The following is a 21,107-nucleotide window of genomic DNA, read 5'->3' as shown; positions in this document are numbered from 1 at the left end:
TTAATTTCTTTCAGCTAATCATTACCACAATAATTTAGATCTTAATATATTTATGAACGGTAATGTACTCCATGAGTCATCTACCTTTCATTTTCTAGGACTCTTACTTCCGATCTTTCTTGGAAACCATCCATTGCAAAATTAACATCTGAAACAAATTGGAACAAATCCATTGCAAAATTAACATCTGCTAAGGTTGCGTCTCTTTATCGAGCTTGACACTTTGTTACTCAGGATTCTATTCTCTATCTCAGTAAATCTCAAATCCGGCCTTGTATGGAATACTGTTGCCATATTTGGGGCGGATCTTCTAATGATGCGCTTTCTCTAATAGACAAGGTGCAAAAACGCATTGTAAACATAGTTGGACCTGCTCTAGCAGCCAACCTCCAACCATTATCACATCGTCATAATGTTGCTTCTCTTTCTTTTTTCTACAAATACTATAATGGGCGCTGCTCTAAAGAGCTAGCGTCTCTTGTCCCATCTACTAAAATTCATTCTCGTGTTACTCGTCATTTAATTAAGTGTCATCCTTTTTCTGTGACTGTTCCTAATTGCTCTTATTCCTCTAGTTTTTTTCCTCGAACATCAGTCCTTGTGGAATTTGTTTCCTTCATCTTGCTTTCCTGATTCATATAATTTGCAATCCTTTGAGCCTGTTAATTGTTATCTTGCTCTATAATCTTCATCTTATCTCTTCCAGTAACTTTTTAGTAATTCTAATTAGTGGTTGCTTGCAGCCTTGTTGGAAGCGAAGAGGTATAGAAAGAAAAGAAAGTCCAGATCTCCTTATTTTATCAAGCCTTTTCCCGATCGATAAAGCATGGTTTCGTACAAACGTTAAGTACATATTGTTAAGGCATCTAACTATCTTTTTTTCTAACTCATCAATATTTTTTGTTGTCCAGTTGTTCTTGTAAACCTCCATTTTCAAGTTTTCCCAAAAATCTTCTATTGTACAAGCTTCCCGAAAATTAGCTTGATTCATGAATTTTGAGACAAAAGGTATATTCTTGTCTTCCAAAAATTTAGGTACCATGGAAGCATAATGAGCAGACGCTAAGTCAGGCTAAAACACATAACCACCAGCACTATATATTTTTTTAATAAATGGAAAGAGTTTGTTCTTGAGAATTTCACAATAAATGTTTTGGTTAGTTGCGTTTCCAGATTTAAAAAAAAAGGTTTTGTCAATCCATTTGATGATATAGCAAGCCATACAAGCAACTTTTAGGGATATTTTTTATTGAAACCGTATTTAACATTATCCCCTGTCTTATTTAAGTTGTCGGTGTAGAAAGCGTCATTGCCTGGCTGATCAGCATGGCTTAATGTAAAGTACAATTCATCATCAAATTAATAGTCATTGTTTCTATAGTGCTGTAAAATTTGTCTGCATTTGAGTCAAGCTAGCTTTTTTTGTTGTTCAGTTTGGAGTGGTTTTTTAAAATTTTTGCTGATTAAAAGGAATAAATGAAGCTGGTGGTGTTGGTAGGCCAAGAGCAATAAGCTTTCAGCTTAAAAAGAAATGGTATTTTAAGCCTTTGAGCTTGATGAGCCACGATTGTGGCTATACCGTCAAAGCGCGAAGAGCCACGATCGTAGCTTTAAAAGTGCTCTTAGAAATTTTGACTTATAACAACAAAATACTGCTGTTCATTCATTAGAAATGGTAGCATTAAATAGAACACATTTTTTTCTATCTTTTGGTTTATTGTTATATATTTGGCATTGAAAATGTGTGACAGTGAAGAAAGTTGTATGGATGACAAGAGTTGTATAAGCAAAGAATTGTTAAGTTCCAGCGATGACAGTTTGTTTGATGAAGGCACGATAACTTTAATTTAAAAATTGTATACAATATTGTTTAATACAAATATATCACCTAGTATGATAATTTTTATTTTTATTTTTATGTAGACTTTAGTTCTGATGGCAATGTTGATGTAGATGGTGTTGGTGATAATATTTTAGATGATTGGGTATTTGTTCTAGGAGATGACCATGGTCCTAATGTTGTTCACTTTACTGGTGAATCAGGACCCAAACACTCCATTTTACCTGAGTCTAAGCTTATAAAATATCTAGACTTACTTTTTACTCCTGAATTTTTGCAAAATATAGTAAATTTTACTAATAATTATGCTGATACGTTAATTCAAAATAATCAACAACATTTGAGGTTCCATCCAACATCAAGAGGTCATGGTTGGATTAAACAGGGAAAGACCAATCTTTTAGAGATAAGAGCTTTCCTTGGAAAAAAAAAAGCTAACCCTAAATTGTACTGGGATATATGTCATCCTTGTGCATCTACTCCCTGGTTTGTTACCCGCTTCAATCGTGACCGGTTTCAACTTTTGCTTAAGTTTCTTCATTTTACAGACATCCATGTGCCAAATCAACAACTACTCAATAAAATTTATAAAATTCATTTTTTATTTGAACATTTTAACAACAAATTTCTTTATTATTATTATACACAAAGAAACATTTCTATAGATGAGAGTATGGTTGGCTGCATTGGAAAGACACCACATCTGCATTAATATATGCCAAACAAACATCATTCTAGATTTGGGATTAAGTTATGGTGTGTTTCAGACAGCACCAATGGTTATTTGTGTCAATTTGAAATTTACAAGGGAAGAAAAGACCCAGATGTAGCAGCCATTGCCTATAGAATGACTTATAGTTCAGTTTTTCGTCTTTTGTGCCAAACTAATTTCCTCCACCAATGTCATCACTAAGGCAATGACAATTATTATACTTCTCCTCAACTGTTATTAGGTCTATATGCTCATCAGACCACTGCAACAGGCACAGTGAAAGTCAACAGGAAAGGCCTACCAGAAATCTGCATTAAATCAAGATTAAAAAACAAGGAGGTTTGCTAATATAGAATAGGTCCTTTGTTGTGTGTGGCATACCATGATGGTAAAAAAAAGTCTATATTACTATCTACTGTTGTCAAAGCAGGTTTTACTGAAATGCGAAACAGAAGAGGAAATATAGTTATGAAACCAAATGTTGTTGCCCTTTACAATAAAAACATTTACAACATGGCTATAGTGGAAAGTTTAGCTGGAGGTTATTTTCCAGTGAAAGTAATTTCTAAAAGACAAACATCAAGAAAGATTGAAATGGCTAGAAGTAAAATTGTCCCATACCCACTTCCCCATACTGCAAATAACAATTCATTATATGGTCACAATCTTGTGAAAGTTGGTGCAGGAAAAAAATAAAATGTGTAGCTGGGCACCAAACTCGAGCCTGCACAAGTTAGCAGTGTCAGCTATGTGGTATTGGACTGTGTCCAGTCTGTTTTTCTAATTATCACACAACAGTTGTGCATTAAAATCATTAAACTGCTTTTAATCTTATATAACCTACAAAAAAATAATGTTCAAAACAGTAAAGACAGAATGGAAGCAAATTTAGTTTACTTGGTTAGAAATTCTTATTTAAGTTTACGTAACCGGCAGTTTCCAACCATGCTAAAAGACCTTTTTGCAAATAAAGGCTTTAAAGCAGAAAATGCACATAGTAGTTTTGAAATAAAAGTATATTTCCACTTAATCGTTCAAAAATTACTCCAAATAAAACTGCAATTGATGCTATTTTTTAAGACATAACAAATGGCAAAATTGAGAATTGTTTTTCTGGAAAGTCTACCGGTTCACAAGTCCACCAGTTCACAAGTCTACCGGTTCACAAGTCTACCGGTTCATAAGTCTACCGTTTCACAAGTCTACCGGTTCACAAGTCTACCGGTTCACAAGTCTACCGGTTCACAAATCTACCGGTTCACAAGTCTACTTGTTCACAAGTCTACCGGTTCACAAGTCAACCGGTTCACAAGTTTCACTTGATAAGACTAATAGAATAAATTCAAAAAACTCTATGAATAGACAACAAATGAAGTATTGCTCCAAAAACTAGATAGCATCAAAAATGCCGTTAAACAACCATTTTTTGATATTAATAAATCAGTGCTCAGTGTACTTAGAGATTAAAGCCTCTTTCTGGTAGTAAAGAAAAGGAAACAATAATTAAAAGAACAACAAGTTATAATATGACTGAACTATCTGCAATGGTTCAGGACGAAGCTACACAAGCTGCTAAAAAAAGAAAACTAGTTGAAAAAGAAGCCAGAGTGTAAATAACTTTTATTGGTTTTAGTTTTTGTAGCTTGATGTTTTAAAACGTTTGAATACTACAACCTTTTCATTATAGTTTTTTAAAAATTATTAAATCTTTACAGTATAGCTAGAGTTACCACCTCCAAATGAATTAGTATTCATTTGGAGATGGCAATCATAGCTGTATTGTACTGATTTGATAATTTACAGATAACTGACAAATACAGATATATTGTTGCAATACTATTTAGTAAAAACTAAGTGCGATACTCTTTAGTGGTGAAGAATAATGAGCTGGTTATAATAATGGAGGGTTATAAAATAATAATTTTCAGGGAGCAAAATAAATGGGTTACTGAACAATATTTCAGTCCTTGAATTACTGCCATTTAAAAATACAACTAAAAATCAAAAATCAAAGATAAAAAAAACTGCATTGCTAAATGGTAAAAAAGCACTACAATGATCCTATTTGATTAATGGGGGAGCATTTGCTGAGGTTGCAACCAATCTGATACTAATAACTGAGATTTCTGCTGGTTAAAAGTGGTTAACTGACAGAAACAGATACTGACAGTGAAGGTTTTTTTTTTTTAACTGATTACAAAAAAATAATGGATAGCAGGATCTAATAAATAGATAATGCACACTTCGTACCAACACAATTTTATAACCTTAAATTGAAATATAAAAGGAATATAAATTTTTAAAAATCATTTTACTTAACTCTAAGCTAGAGGTCTATGCTAGTATAAATTTTTTACTATCATAAACTGAATACTAGTTTTTGAGATTTGATATGTACATTTAGAATTAGGAACACATGTTCCTAATTCCAAACAAAAACTTCACTTTTTAAGATTAAAAGTTTACAATATTTTCATTATAAATATACTTGTTGCTTGATATGGTTCGATTCAGTTTAGGTTCCAGTTTATTTATTAAAAAAAAATTAATTTGAAATTCAAAAAACAAGCAAAGTTATTCAACTTTAAGTGCGATTTTGTTCATAATTAAGAAAATCTATGGTAAAGCTTGTAATAATAAAATTATATGCACTTTAGTTTTTGATCATTATATCAGGTGATAACTAAGTTTTAGCCAAAACTTAGTTATCAACTGTTATAATGATAAGCAAAACTAATAAGCATTTGCTGATCTGTATACGCAATAGTAGTTGCTTACTTCTGCTTGTTACAATTATCCAAATATATTTTGCACTCTTTTTAGATCTAACAGTTTTTTAGATCGAACAGTTTTTTAGATCAAACAGTTTTTTTTTAGAACAGTTTTTTAGAAAAATTAGTTACTATTGTTAGTTAGATAAAAAAGGTTTTTTAAATTATAAAAAAGTAGATAACTAAATGCTGACATGCATAAAGGCTCAAGTATCATCACAAAAAATTTTGTGCATAACTTGCTTATTTTGTTTCAGCTATTTGTTGTACCTACAACTTCGGGATGACTTTGTTAATGGCAGGTATGCTTTATTAATAATCAATTGCAATTATTTATTTTTTTCTCATAATTTTTCTTTTTTCAAATTTTTTTATTATTCTTTTTAACCTGTTGTTTATATATTAAGTTATAAATTTGTTTATTTATATCTTGAATTTGTCATTGTGGATCATAATAATAGCATTACTCAGGAATGGGAATTCCCAAAATGACTTCAGAATTTTAGGGGTCTAGGACTCAATCCTGTACTTAGTAAACATAAACATCATTAGACTTCCAAAACTTTCTAAGCCAAGATAGAAATAGTTAATTTTTGACTCTAAACCCTAAATAATTTTTTGAACTTTCCATCGCTGGCTAATTTTGATTGAAGTATATCAATAATTAGAGTGCATTAAATAATGTCAATTGTTAATCATATAAATAAAAAAGTTGAAAAACTAAGAAAAAAGTTACAACTTTCTTTAGTTTTTCAACTGAGAAAAAGTTGAAAAACTATAAAAAAAACTTGAAAACTTTTGTTTGAAAAAAGACCCATTACAATAATTTTTAATGGTTATTAATGGTAATTCCATGACCATCATTAAAATAATTTAGTAACGGAGATTTGTAAGCAAGAAGTAATTCCCACCACATCTCTTGTAATTCCCATCCATCCATTCTAATAATGTGCACTTATCCATCCTATTACTGTGCACCCATCCATCCTAATACTGTGCACTCATCAATCCTAATACTGTGAACCCATCCATCCTAATACTGTACACCCATTTATCCTAATACTGTGCACCCATCCATCTTAAAACTGAACACCCATCTATCCTAATAATGTACACCCATCCACCCTAATACTGTGCTCTAATTGTTTCTCAGTGTCTTTCTTTTCAAGATTTGTTTTTTGTAGTTAAGAGTTGATAGTTGTAACAAGAATAAATTATGAGTGGCCTCCTATTGTGGCCTTCTTGTCTATGTTGTCTTTCTTGTCCTTGTGTTCATTCTTGCCCTTGCGGAAAATACAGTAAACAAAAAAATCAAACTCAACTAGAAAAATATAATTTGACTTTAATATAAATGTCATGTACATTAAGTTGTATTTGTATATTGTATGTAAATTAAGGAAGTTTACCTAAGATAAGGAAAAGGGAAAAGTGTGTCTCTAGAAGTTCATCTGAATACATACTGCCAATAATATAAATACAAATATTCAAATTTATCAGTAGGAAATATATTATAAGAGAAAGAAATGACCAGTTTTAATGAAGCTGATAACTTAGAATTCAGTGACATTGTAATGAAGGAACTGAACAACTACCAGTTCTAAGAAACAGGTGTAATGATGACATTGTCTTACAATCAAAAGATTTTATTCAAGAAACTGGAGTGCCATGGTGAGGAACATTCTAATTATATAACCTTTTAGTTTTAATTTATATTGCATGCAGACCAATGTTTTTCATGTCATAAAGTAGAATGAAATTAGTTTATATTGTATGCAGACCAATATTTTTCATGTTATAAAGTAGAATGAAATTAGTTTATATTGCATGCAGAACAAACAACATGTCATAAAGTAAAATGAAATTAAGTTTTTCATGAAAATATAATGATAATATTAATAATACTGTAATAACAATCATTGTTTTTACAGTATTATTATTGTTATATTTTCATGAATTAAAGACTTTTTATTTCATTCAACTTTATGTTGTAACAATGTGAATAATTTTATATTCATAACACTCTTTTAGGTATAACACTCTCCAAATTATTAATTAGACATAAATTAAATTAATAGTGATTCAACATTTATAGCATTTTGTATAAACAAATTTCCTATTGTACCTGAAGCAGTTCTTTCTTAAACAATGTTGAAATGACTAAAAAAAAGGAAGTTTAACAAGAAGAATTATTTTGGATTGTTTTTACAGTATTATTTATGAATTAAAGACTTTTTATTTCATTCAGCAAGAAGAGTTATTTGTGATGAGAAGTAACTTTGTTGGAGAGCCTTGCTATTTATCAGATATTATTGTTCTAATAATATCTGGTGAGTGCAAAGGTTTACTAATGTAAAAATAGTAACACATGTTTTTTGTGAAGAAACCCTGACAGCTTTGAAAACAAAGCCAGTTATAAATCAGCAGCAAGTTAAAGGTTCTGTTGCTTTTCTGCAAATTTTTATTGATGCATGGAACATCAGAAATGTATGAAGAATATCAGCAGCCTTGTTCATCAAGTTTTTTGTTTCAGAAATAAAAAGTTAAAAGAAGGTTGTAACCACAAAAAGTAGCCTCCTTGATTGTAGTTGTCCTCTCAGCCTTGGGGAGGCGAATAACATTAAAAAAACAACAACAACAAAAAAACATTGTTTACAAAACCAAAATAGATAATGATGAAGTAAGTTTAATTTTTTTTGAAATATATGGTAGTTACTTGAAAAATCTAAATTTTAAACTTCTTGGTGATACATTGTGTTAGTGGGTGTTTTCTGATACATTTTATTTATGAAGCAAAATTTTGTTGTTATGATTTGATAAAAATCTAAATATTTTAATTGGTTAATTTATGGTTAATCTAATTTATTTTTATCAAGCTCTTCCAAAAATTAATGTTTTTATTAGAATCTTATCTAATATACTTATACACAACTATAAAAAACTGACTTCTCCGTGTTCTGAGAATGAACCTGCGCAAAAGTATTGAATATGCAATTTGAATAAACAAGCAATTTTATTTATTTTAATTGATAAGAAAATTATTGTGAAATATTTGAATCAGTCATTTAATTACATTTTTTAATCTGTCATTTCACATTCATTTCAGCAAAATACCTCATCCAAAAAAATAAACTTTTGGAAAATAAAAAAAACATTTCCAGGAGGTAAGATGTTCAAAGGAACGGATATTTTCAAAATGTGGCATCACCACGATGACTAAATGAAGATGAATTGTTTTATCCGTATTAAATGTGTCTACTTTCATCAACATTTTAATGTCAAGCCAATTTTGACAAAAAATGGACATGAGGTGTTTCTCATATGGCTGATTCATTTATTCATTTATTAAGATTTTAAAATTGTTTTCTGTTATAAAATGTTGAATTAGTTAGGAAAGTTTCATTTTACATTCAAATAGATTACTTGTCAGTCAAAGTACATATGCAATTCTGGGTTCCTACACACTTCAAGGTAGTTTAACTTTTTTTTCTTAACTTTCTATTAATTTTTAGTTAAAGAAAAATATTTAAATGAGCTTCAAAATTTCAAAATCTTATATTTTTAGCCGAGGTTGGAGATTTCAATTTCTCAGACGCCAAAAGGGATTATTTGAGAAATTATCAGTTTTCACCAAATGATGTAAGAGATAAATATTTAAATTAAGTTAAACTTAATATTTTTAATTAAAATGATAAAAATATATTTTTTTTAATGTTTTTTTTGTTGTTATTTCTCTCCCTCTTTAAAGTTTATTAATTTATTCATTTTTTGAAATCATACATTCATTAGGATGAATGGATTTTGGATAGAGTTTATAACCTGCATAAAGATCGATGGTATAGCTTTTTCTGTAACCTTTTAAGTAATTCATACAGTATTTAAGAAATTTTTAAATAGTTATATTTTTTGAAAATTTCTTCTTGTTGTGTTTTTCAATGATGGTATTATAGAAATCTTCTTAAAAGACCAAAAATTCCTAATGTAATCTTTTAAATGGTTTAATAAAAAAAAACAAAAAAATATATCCATATATATAATTTAGTTTTTTTTAAATCTTGAAAAATAATTTTTCATTCTAGTGGTCAATCTCCGGCACAAGCAGAATTAAACTTCCTTGAAATTGCAAAAAAAGTACCAAAGTATGGTGTTGATATGCATCATGCATATGTAAGCATAATATTTAAAAATATAATATTTAATATTTAATTTAAAAACTGTGTCAGCTATATTAGAATCATACATTTTTTTATAATTATTAAATAAAAATTTGAACTTTTTAGGTTGATTTAAAACCTGTTGAAGTTGGGGTAGCAGCATTAGGAATCAATATATATGAAGGGGAAAATAGAAAAAATATCTTACAATGGTAGAAGTATATGTGTATATGCATTTAAAAATATGTATATGTGTGTGTATGTGTGTGTGTGTATATATATATATATTAAGGTTATTCAAAAATAGGTCTTGTCAAAATTTTGAAAAGAGCCCTAGCTTATGATCTGCCCTGACCCTAAATTAATACTTAAAATTTTTAAGTATTATCAGAAAGGAAAACTTCACCTTGCTTGTAAGACCCTTGAATCTCAACCAATTTAAAAAATAAACTATCCAATAACATGGTAATGATTTCTACAACTTAAGTTTAAAGGGCTCTTTTCTTAAATATTTCTTTAAGTATCTTTAAGAATAATGAAAATAAAAAATAAAAAAAAGCATTAAAAATCATCAAAACAAAATATTTGTTTAAAAACAATAAATATTTGTTTGAATACAATAAAAAAAAACTTTACCAATATAAAACAAAAACCAAAAATTTACAAGTTACAAGTTACAATTCAAAAATAAGTTTGATGAAAAAGTAATATTAAATAATACTATTCAGTGCAGCTTTAGCATGATCCAACTTTTTTCTACCATTTCAATTTCGCTTGTACACATGAGTTAAAAGAAACGTAGTAAAAAGAAAGTCTCTTCTCTTCTGAATTTACTTTGTTATCAGGCTGTTGAACTAATTTGACTGTTCTTTCTGAACAATCATTCACAACATCAAAATTCATGATAGCTGTTTCAAATTCTTGATAGAAATCATTTTTTTTTAAATTTTTTTTTAAAGTTTACCTCCCCAAGGTTGGGAAGGCCACTACAGATGAGGAGGCTACTTGTGGTTATAACCCTCTTTCAACTCTATAACTCCAAAACACAAACCTTGATGAACAAGGGCGCTGCGCGGAGAAACAAGTTGAGCGCGGTACTACCAGGGGCGTGGTTGGAATTGAACTCGAAACCTCTCGCTTATGAAGCGATTTAAAATCCAATACTATGGAGGAAGCTTCATCCATTGAACCTCAGCTTTTCCATAACCAAGCATGTCAAATACAAGCCAGGACTTCTCTGTAAATAGTGGAACTAAACTGAAGGCTCATCCTGTGAAAATTTTAAGCTTATCAGAGTGTCTTTGTCTTTCTAAGGAATACTCCTCTGTAGGGGCTTGTTTTAGACCAAATAGTCTCTTAGCCATGTTGCTACGTTCTTTACATTTCTGATCTGCTATTGCTATAATGACTAAGTATGGATCAAGGTACTAAGATTTAGAAACAGTTTGAGCCGCTGCTTTATTCGAGTCAAACCTTTTCATTTGCCAGTATGCTTTCATATCCTAATAGTTAAGGCCTAGATTTATAAATGTTTAATTTAAAAATAAATAATATACCTATTTTATGTATTTATTCAAAATATATATTTATTTTAAAACAATTATTAAGACCGTGTACCTGCGTCGGAGCAGCTGAACTTAGCTCCCCTCTCAGAAACCATTCAGTGTAAAAAATAGAAAGGAACTTTGTCATTTCAGTGATTTCACCCCTGCTCTCTCCATTGATTTCAGTGATTTTTTCCATAAGTAGAAACAGTTTTAGGTAAAATAAACTTTTACCCATGAATCTGGCATGATGAACAGCTCCAGAATTGTGAAGTTAAATCTGTCAATGTGTGAAAGTATCATCAATGTAAATTCAACCAATTCCTGATAATCTTTATGAAACTTTCCATCCTAAACAAATTTTTTTGCTAAGTTATAATAATTTAAATAACTTACGACACAATTATAAAACTGGAAAATTATAAGTGAAGTACTACTTTACTATACTATTTTTTGGAAATAGCAAGGGATAATTAGATTTAATTAAATTAATTTATAAAGCTTTTATTACTCACCTTCTTAAAAACTTTAGTGCTAATTATATATCTGCAAAATTGAATAGCACTCAGCCTTTGTTCATTAATCCAGGAATTAGTAGGAGTTGATAATCTTTTTAAATCTTGATTTTCAGTATCTAGATCATTTAATGGTTCTTAAGAACTTTAAATAATTTATTCTCTGGTCCTAAAGTATGACTGCTTGGATAAAGCTCCCAAAAATGGATAACATGACGCTCAAAAAAATGGCGTCGACATACAGAGTTAGTGGTATCAAAGTAAAGACATTACGTTGACATACAGAGCTAGTGGTATCAAAGTAAAGACATTGAACTTTATCCTATAATCCAAATTTACAAATAAGTTCTTCTATAGCTTCTTTTTGATGTTCTCCAGAACCTGAGTCAATTGCTGGAGTTCCAAGTAACTCAGTTTGTCCTTTAATCCTAGCAAGAACAGCTAACCTATCTTTCGAAAACTGTTTTCCTTCAGTAAGTTCTTACACAATTTTCCATCAAAATAAATCATTATCAGAGAATTTGAAGATTTAGAAATGTTTTTTATTTGATCTCTGATTTCATATGACCCATGAACACAGCGTTCTCTGCTGCTCTATATGAAGAAGAGTTAGAGCATCAAACTCAGACATGCGTCCTCCAGAATTGACAATAATACTGCAAAGAATTGCTGTATGTTGATGTGGAGTTAAACCCTCTCCAACTGCTGTATGAAAAGTACAGTGCAAGACATCCTTGGGTTACAGAATTTGTGGGATCAATATGTGGCTCAATTTCAAATTTACTATCAGTTGAATTGCTTTTATTGGTATTAAAAGAACTTAATGAATTTTCAGAATCAGTATCAGATACATTGTTTAATTTACTATAATTACATTTAGATTTATACTTTCGTTTTAATGAGTACTGAAATCTCTTATCCAATTTCCCTAACCTTCCTTTCCTTTCTTCTAACTGGTCTTTAAGAAAAGCTGTGTCTTCCTCTTTGTAATTTTGGTTTCTTAACCTATCTTTCCTTATTTTTTCGATCATTTTTAGTGGGTTTTCTTCAATCCAGAAAACCTTCATATTTTCTATAAAGTTCTTTTTTTCACTTCAGCAGGATTGGTTCTTTTACTTAAACTTTTTAGCTTCATCCTTCACCATTTTTTTGACCTTGATTCTATAAAGTAAAATTATTATTAAATGCTTATAAAAACTTAGAAATATATTTTAGTGTTTTGATAAGGTTGTATAGTTTGATCTATAATTACCTTAGCTTATGAGTTGTAATTGAATGTAATTGGAGGTGAATTAACATTTAAAAAAATTACTTCAAATCCACCACGTTTTCATGAAACTGCAAGTTTAGATATTATGCAGCAATATAACTGACTGGGTAGGACAATTTGATGAGAATGATCCACTTTTGTTTGGATATCCTACAATAAAACTTAGTTTAACTTCAGATTTAGATTTTCTCAGAAAGTTGTAGTATTAAAGAATTTCTTGTGCAGTCGCAAATTTGTTGTTGGGAATGATACAATTTATTTTTCCCACTAGAGAAGTATCATCAGTTCTGTCAATTTTCTTTTTGGGTGGCATCATATAAATTACTAATATTTTATTTCTTCTAATATTTTATGTTTATCTAAAATTAAAAGTTTACATATAAGTATGTTAGATAAAATAATAAGATTATATTTTAATTTTGAAAATGAAAAATTTATTTTTTATTTTATTTAAAATCTTTTTTACTCTTTATTCAAAACAAAATTTGTTCAGCAAAAAAAATTGTTTTCAAATATAAAATTGTAGACAAAAATTGAAATGTATAATATTTAGAAAATACCCACTAAAAACCCACTTTTTGTTGAAAAAAACAAATACCTTGAATGTTTATTAAAGAAAAAAGCCCCTTAAACTTAAGTAGTAGAACTTATAAGGTGTCCATAGAGAGCAAAAATGGACCCTTTTGTCCTCTATGGGGACCTTTACGATGTTCAAAAAAAAGTTTGTAAAAAATTTTAAGTACTAAATTTTGGGGTCAGGGCAAATCATAAGCTAGGGCTCTTTTTAAATTTTTGACATGACCTATTTTTGAATAACCCTGATATATATATGGTTTAAATCTAAACTTTAAAACATGAGATAATACGAATTCTCTCAATACAAAATAATTTATTTGAAATTTTCGTCGGATTATAGGCACTAGCTTCATCAGCATATAATATTTTTTATAACAATTTTTGTAATTATATTATATTATTTGCTGATCATCCCGGTGCCTATAATCCGGCAAAAATTTCAAATAAATTATTTAGTATTAAGAGAATTTGATGTTTTAAAGTAGTTTATGTATATATATATATATATATATATATATATATATATATATATATATATATATATATATATATATATATATATATATATCAGGCCTTGTTACGAGATTTCGCTGCGTAGCGAAAACGCGTAGCGCATTTCTAAGTAACTCAACTCAGCAAATATATTTTGCATCGTTAGAAGTTATATTGCGTCACTAGCGTCTTTTCAAGTACCGCATTGTAATAAAAGTTATTTTATTAACGCGTTAAAAATCATACAAACAGTTTGTTTTTTTCTCACTATAACAAAAGTTACAAATAAAATCTAAGTTCTTATTAAAAAAATCATTTTTATTATTTTTTTCAAATATGAAATAAATTTTATTTTGAAAAAAATATTTTTTTCATGAAACGTAAAATATTTGTTTATTTTCTTATGATTTTATATTTGGTTTTTGGTTATTTTATTAACTGTTAATACATTTTTTCTTATTTAATTTGTGAACTCTTTTTAATAATGTTTTTAAACAATAAAGTCTTTTTTTGTTATTTATCCAGTTACCGATAACATGTTCGTGATCATAATTTATTTTCATAAATTAAATGAACGTCATTAAAACTTTACGTTATTGAATTAACAATAAACAAAATATCTTAATAATAAAATATTTACATCAAAATAAATCGTGCATTTTTTAAACTTATTATGACTAAAAATAATTTTTATATTTAAAAGGAATTTATATATTTAATTCCTTAAGATAAAACTTAAAACACTTTTTTTTTTTAACTAATTTTTAATAACAAAAAAAATTATGAAACAAACTGTTTCTTTAACAAAAAAATCTATTATTTTACAATTGCGGTTAAATGCTTTTACTTACGACTTTATTTCTTCTGAATAAACGTCACGTTAACAGTAATCAAAAGATAATTTAAATATTCTAAAAGATATAAGTTTTTGCGTAGCGCAAAACTGCTGAACGCGTAGGCAAATCGCCTTTTCGCAAGCAAAATGCGAGCTGCGTAGCGCTTCTTAACAAGGCCTGATATATGTATATATATATATATATATATATATATATATATATATATATATATATATATATATATATATATATATATATATATATAGTTTAATTTAAATTGTATATATTTCTAATATATATTGATATAATATATGTTACAAATAAAAATAATTGTCAAATTTTGCTTTAATATTTATATTTTTAGGCAAAGTATTGATGTACTTTCTTATAAAAAACGTAAGATGACTGTTAAACTAAAGCAGGTAATACAACTCTAAAGAACTAAAAATAAAGTTTGACAACCTAAAAACTTTGAAGATGTAATAAAAGTTGCTTAGATTATTATAATCAATTTAAAAATAACAATGGCTTAGTAGTTTATATTTTATGTATTTTTTATTAATAAATATTTGTAAAAATTGTTTAATATGAATTTATAAATAAGGTTTAAGAAAATGTGTTCATTCAATAATTGCTCAGTCTAGTTAACAAGCTTTGAGAGAATTTTGTATAATGTTTGACTGAACAATAGACTTTCATTGTCTAGTCTAGTTCAAGTAATGCAGATTTTCTGTCAGTTTTAATAGTAATATATTATTATAAAAGTTATTATAATTGTATTACTTATAATACAATTTCAACTTTATTTAGGGTTTAGGAGACGAGGATAACAAAAAGAAGCCAAAATCATTATACTGCTTTTTGTTTGATTCAGCAAAACTGTGTAAACAATGCTATAAGTCATGTGTTGAGTACCACACCTTTTTCAGATTAACTCACCCTGACTCTCCTAGAAAGAAAACAGACAAATTAAAACCAGGCTCTAGTTTTAGATACAGGTAAATTATTTAAAGTGTTATTGAGGATGAAGTAAATAAATTTTTTTGTTTGGGTTTTTATAGTGATAAAATATTTATGAGTTGAGTCTATTTAACATTATGTATGCATTTTTACAACTTAAAAAGGTCAGAAATATAAGGCATAGTTACAAAGAATTTTTATAGCTAACATGACAGGTAAGTTTTTAAATTTTGTTTTAGTGATCGTACATTATATCAACTACGTCAAAGATCTGCTACTGAGAACAGTTCAAATCGTCGTTTCAATAGAACTCCTAGTATTAAAAGTAAAGATAAAAATGAAAAATTAGAACCTCAAAAGAATGACTCCAGAAATGAAGGTTTTTTAATTTGTAATTTGTTGTTTTTTATTGTTAATATTTTAGTTTAACATTTAAAAAGTTAAATTTCAAAATTTGAATATATACACACACATGATATTACAAATTATGTTTGTTTTACGTCCTAACTAGTAAATTTAACTAACCAAAGTTAATTAAATTATTAAAGTTAACTAACTTACTAAAGGGTCATTCCATGTCAAATCAAAAAAAATTTTTTGGCACCATGCCATTTCAGATTTTGATGATTTTCGGAATACAAGCTCATATTAATGAAAGAAAACTTTACTTCAAGTTTTAGTGTCTGATTCCTTACGGTTTGAGAGATACTCAGTCCCAATCTCTTTTTTGATTATATTTTTCAGCATCATTTTCTTTTTATGCTAATTACATAACACAATTAGCTTTAACTTATGAAGTACTTGCTCAATAGTGTTGAAATTTTATACCTAACTATAAAAATGAGACCTAAAACACTAAAAAAATTAAAGCTTCACTATGAAAATTCAATTTCAAAATGGTGTAACATTTTTTATAATTTTTTTTTATGCCCCGTACAAAAAAAAGTATATCTTGAGATGCCTAAAAGATATGGTTCTGAAATATTTTCCTATGGTTCTATATATAACAAACTCCTTATTACAAAAAAACTGCAGGGGTTTTCTTTTTTGTCATTTATTTGCATTAAAAGTTTTATAAAAAAATTAAAAAAAAATTGTTATTTAATAATGAAAAAAAATTATATACATTAATTTATGATTAAATTATATAATTACTACTTACTTCATTTTTTAATTTCTATAAAAAATCAGCAATGTATGAATGTTTTGCAATGTAAGAATGAACAGTAAGTTTTTGTAACTTATTTATTAAAGTATTAATTAAGCTACTTGATTTCTGTTATACTTACTAGCACAGATCGGTCTGTTGTCTTCCATTGTTTGTAATCTATACAATAACCATGATCTTCATCAGTATCTTCTTGAGAGTAGAATTCATTTTCAAGATAATGTCTAAATATAGAATCTTCTGGACACAAAAGGCAACAATGTAACATGCAATTCTTGTTAGCCCTACTAGAAATAAATCAATAAGTTTATGATAAACCTTGGATAATTCAACTGCACTAATCATTAACAAGATGCTCACACTGTAATGCACCATTTTGGACGGTTTGAGCAACAGTGAGAAAATCAAGTTTTTATATCAGGATAACTGATGTTAAACTTAGCATACAGTAAATGCACATAAGTACAAATGAGACATTTCCTTTCCTTTTTTTTTTCAGGGAAAGATAAAACACCATTTTTCAGCAGCAGTTTGCATGATACCTAATAATATACACAATATAATTAGTAACACTAAATTCTTTTTCTATACATTTTTTAGACCAAGGTATTGGAACAAGTAGTAATTAAATTTTCTAATTCCATTTGACAGTTAAGATTTTTTCTTTAAATTTTCCTAAAGTATATCCATATCATTTGCTTTTCATTTAACTTCCAAATATAACTTATTGAAGGAATCTTCTCGGCTTAACTGATCAGGATCTTTATTTAAAGCCCTTGCAATACCTAAGTTTACTGTTTTCTGAACATGTAACATTTCTTTTTACCAAGAGCAACTCTTGGGTGACTATTCACAACATGCGTCTTGAGAGAACTTATGTTCATAGCCGTCAAAAAAGAATTGAGACTTAAGAAGTTCATTATCTTCATCTTCATAAATCTGGCTTCTAGTCGGTTCTTCTGGTCCATCATCCTTAAATGACATCAATTTAATTATACATTATGGACATATCTTTTCTTTATTATACAATTTTCTTTATCTATTAATCCAATTGAACATCTTTCTTTATCATTATTATTTTTATATCATTTTTTAGTTCTGTAAGAAATATTTTAAAAATAATTATTTGAAGATTCGTAAAATAGAAAATCCTTCATTAAACATAAAGGTTGTGCAAAGTGAAGATCTTTAATGTGAAATGCAAACAAGTTTATATATTAGAACTGTACCTGAGATTCTAAAATCTTTTTAAAACAATGCAAAAATTAATGTATATAATTTTTTTTTTTATTATTAAATATTAATTTTTCTTATTTTTTTTATAAAACTTTGGATGCAAATAAATCAGATTCAAAAAAGAAAATCTCTGCAGTTTTTTTGTAATAAGGAGTTTTGTTATATATAGAACCATAGGAAAAATTTCAGAACCATATCTTTTAAGCATCTCAAAAAAAATCAACAAAGAGATTGGGACTGAGTATCAATATCTCTGAAACTGTAAGGAGTCACTAAAGTTTGGAGTGAAGTTTTCTTTCATTAATATGAGCTTGTATTGCAAAAATCATCAAAATCTGAGATGGCATGGTACCAAGCATAAATTGAATTGAGCTGGAATGACCCTAAAGTTAATCAAACTACTAAATTTAACTAACTAAATTTAACTAACTTACTAATTTAGTTAAATTTATAGTTGAATAAATAACTTACTAAATTTAACTAACTTTGCTTTCAGTGATTATTAGTTGTAAAAAATAGCCTTAAATAATTATTAGTTGTAATAAATAGCCATGAATAGTATTTAAGCTGTCGTTGACGAACAGCAATCTTTTTTGTTTTTAATAAAAATGAAAAGGATTTTAATAAACTTCTGTATATTGTATTTATATATTTAATTTATACATTTTTAATTTAAGTTTTTTATTCTAGATAAAGAAGTTTCCAGTGTGCTTGATGTACAGGTGCAGTATGAAGAAGTTGATATTGATAGTGAAAATTACAATGACCGTGATTTTGATCCTAAAGTAAGTACTTCCCAAATTAAATTTTAAAACTTTATGCTTACTTACATATTTAAGAAAAATAATTATTTTAGGAATGGGAAATTGTTGATAAAGTTTGTGCAAATGGTGTTCTTAAAAAGATTTGTAGAAGAAAAATTCCTTTAAAGTATGATCAGGCATTTCAAGAACATCAACAAGATAAGAAGGAAACTTTTGAAATTGAGTATATACCACTGCAGTATGAAGAAATTGAGTTTGATAAACAAATTCTTAATCATCATATTTATGACCCATTGGTATATTTATATTCAACAGTTTTATAAAACTATGTGAAATTACAGAGTATTTGTTTGAGAAAAAATAGTTCGAAGAAATTGTTTTTAATTTAAAGTAATTTTGTTCTTATGCAGGAGTGGCAAGAAGTTGAAAAAAAATTTCCTGATGGTGAAGTAAAGTATTTTCTTCGCAAAAATATTGTTGTTCAAATTAAAAAGTTTGTTATTGAGAATAATAAAAAGTATGAAGTTTTAGAAGAATTGCCATTGCATGAAGAAGATATAGTAAACTATGAAGAAGTTTTGTATAATGATCATGACAGTTACGATAAAAAGGTTTTATTAACTCTTTAAAGTTATGATTTGTTTTTAATTTTTTACTTATATTATCAATGATCATTATTAATTTTAATTTAATTTTTTTTTTTTTAATTAGAATTTAATTTTTTTATTTATTAATTTTTTTTATTTTATTTTGAAAAGTTTTTTTATATTTATTTTCATTTTACAGAATTTTTTTTTTTTTTATAGGAGTGGGAAATTGTTGAAAAACCTTTCCCAGATGGAACAAAAAAGTTGATCAGAAGAAAGACTTTATCAATAACTCCACAACGGTTTGTTACAAAAAAAGATGGTGAAAAATTCAATGTTTTTGATAATATTCCAGTTGTTAACCAAGTATCGTCATCTGAATTTGAAGCATCTTCAAAAGATATTGAATTAAATGATACAAATCCAGAATCATTACAATATAATGCAAATGTAAAACAAAAAATTTTCATGTTGTTATAACCTTTCTCTTCTTTCTTTACTTTGTTTGTAATATATTTTCTTAATATAATTTATAAAAAAAATGTTTTACCTTCCTTTTTTTAAACTACTATAAACTTCTTAATAGCAAAAAAGTTATGTGCATTTTTAATGATAGGAATTAAAAGGTTAGGTTGCATTACAGAAGTAAATGTAAAATGTTCGCCTGTTTGATGATAGGAGTTAATAGATTAGGTTGCATTACAGAAATAAACGTAAAACATTCGTCTGTGGTTTTTTTTAGTTATATATGTATATATTTTTTCATTTTTTTACGGACGATTTAAATGTTTTGTTTTTTTAACAAAATGTTTTTATTTGGTTTTTTAAGGAATGGGAAGTTGTAAAACAATATTATCCAGATGGTTCTAAAAAAACAATTCGGCGTCCAAGGAATGCAAAAGCTATTAAACAAAGTAAAATTCTTGTCAAAGAAAATGCCAATGAGATTATTTCCGATGCCAATGTTGTTTTTGTAGAGGAAATCTCTCCTAAAGTAAAAGATAGAAACAAAGTTATACCAGAGGTGTTTCTTTTTTCTTTTTAAGTTTTTTGGATAAAGATAAAATTTTGTATCCCTTTTGTAAACACTCATTTTTTTATAGTGTATCATATGTGTATTTGCCTTGCTAAATCAAACTAGCAAGCAATTCTGATATCAGAGCTGTAAGTGTTGCCAGGGCTTGCAGTCAGCATGTTCATAGAAAGAATGCTCACTATATAAAAATATTAAAAATATAAAAAATAATAAAATAAAAAAGATTTCAAAAAATGTTTCAATACTAAAAAAACATCTATCGTAGAAATCGCATTAAAAACATAAATATAGAAAATAAAATGTTGTATAATATTTGTTAATTTTGTTTTTAAGTGGTTTTTAAATTTCTATACTTAGGAAGGTAGTTTTGTTAAAAAAGAAGAAATTAAAAAAAGTCTTACTGCTATTTCAACAAAACCATTTGTATTTGAACCATTTATCAAGGAAGAATGTCCTTATGAAGATGATCCTGTTGAGTATGAAGAGGTTGATATTGATCCGAATAATCCTGAATCACTTGCCTTTGATTTAACGGTAATGCTTTAGAAAAATATTTAAGAATAAGTTGTTTACAATATAATAATATTTTAAATAACAATAGTATGTAGTTAAAATAATGTTTTCATGTTTTTCTTGAAATTTTTGAACA

General features: G+C 27.7%; 1 protein-coding gene across 2 annotated transcripts in view; it reads left to right on the top strand.

The window, feature by feature from the left end:
• LOC100206545 (uncharacterized) overlaps window positions 1-21,107 on the top strand; it is a 79,007-nt gene that overhangs the window by 19,387 nt on the left and 38,513 nt on the right. For both annotated transcript variants that reach the window (XM_065814692.1, XM_065814693.1), the window contains exons 5-19: window positions 5,581-5,625; window positions 8,739-8,791; window positions 8,886-8,959; window positions 9,110-9,156; window positions 9,400-9,487; window positions 9,601-9,686; window positions 15,072-15,129; window positions 15,518-15,705; window positions 15,907-16,046; window positions 18,762-18,856; window positions 18,928-19,131; window positions 19,246-19,446; window positions 19,642-19,872; window positions 20,252-20,446; window positions 20,816-20,992. In XM_065814692.1, the coding sequence (XP_065670764.1) occupies window positions 5,581-5,625; window positions 8,739-8,791; window positions 8,886-8,959; window positions 9,110-9,156; window positions 9,400-9,487; window positions 9,601-9,686; window positions 15,072-15,129; window positions 15,518-15,705; window positions 15,907-16,046; window positions 18,762-18,856; window positions 18,928-19,131; window positions 19,246-19,446; window positions 19,642-19,872; window positions 20,252-20,446; window positions 20,816-20,992 (1,882 nt within the window). The remainder of the gene's footprint in view (window positions 1-5,580; window positions 5,626-8,738; window positions 8,792-8,885; window positions 8,960-9,109; window positions 9,157-9,399; window positions 9,488-9,600; window positions 9,687-15,071; window positions 15,130-15,517; window positions 15,706-15,906; window positions 16,047-18,761; window positions 18,857-18,927; window positions 19,132-19,245; window positions 19,447-19,641; window positions 19,873-20,251; window positions 20,447-20,815; window positions 20,993-21,107) is intronic.

This window comes from Hydra vulgaris, chromosome 12, assembly GCF_038396675.1.
Source record: "Hydra vulgaris chromosome 12, alternate assembly HydraT2T_AEP".
NCBI lineage: Eukaryota > Metazoa > Cnidaria > Hydrozoa > Anthoathecata > Hydridae > Hydra > Hydra vulgaris.
The sequence above is the reverse complement of the archived record's forward strand: the minus strand, read 5'-3'. Positions and strand labels throughout refer to the sequence as shown.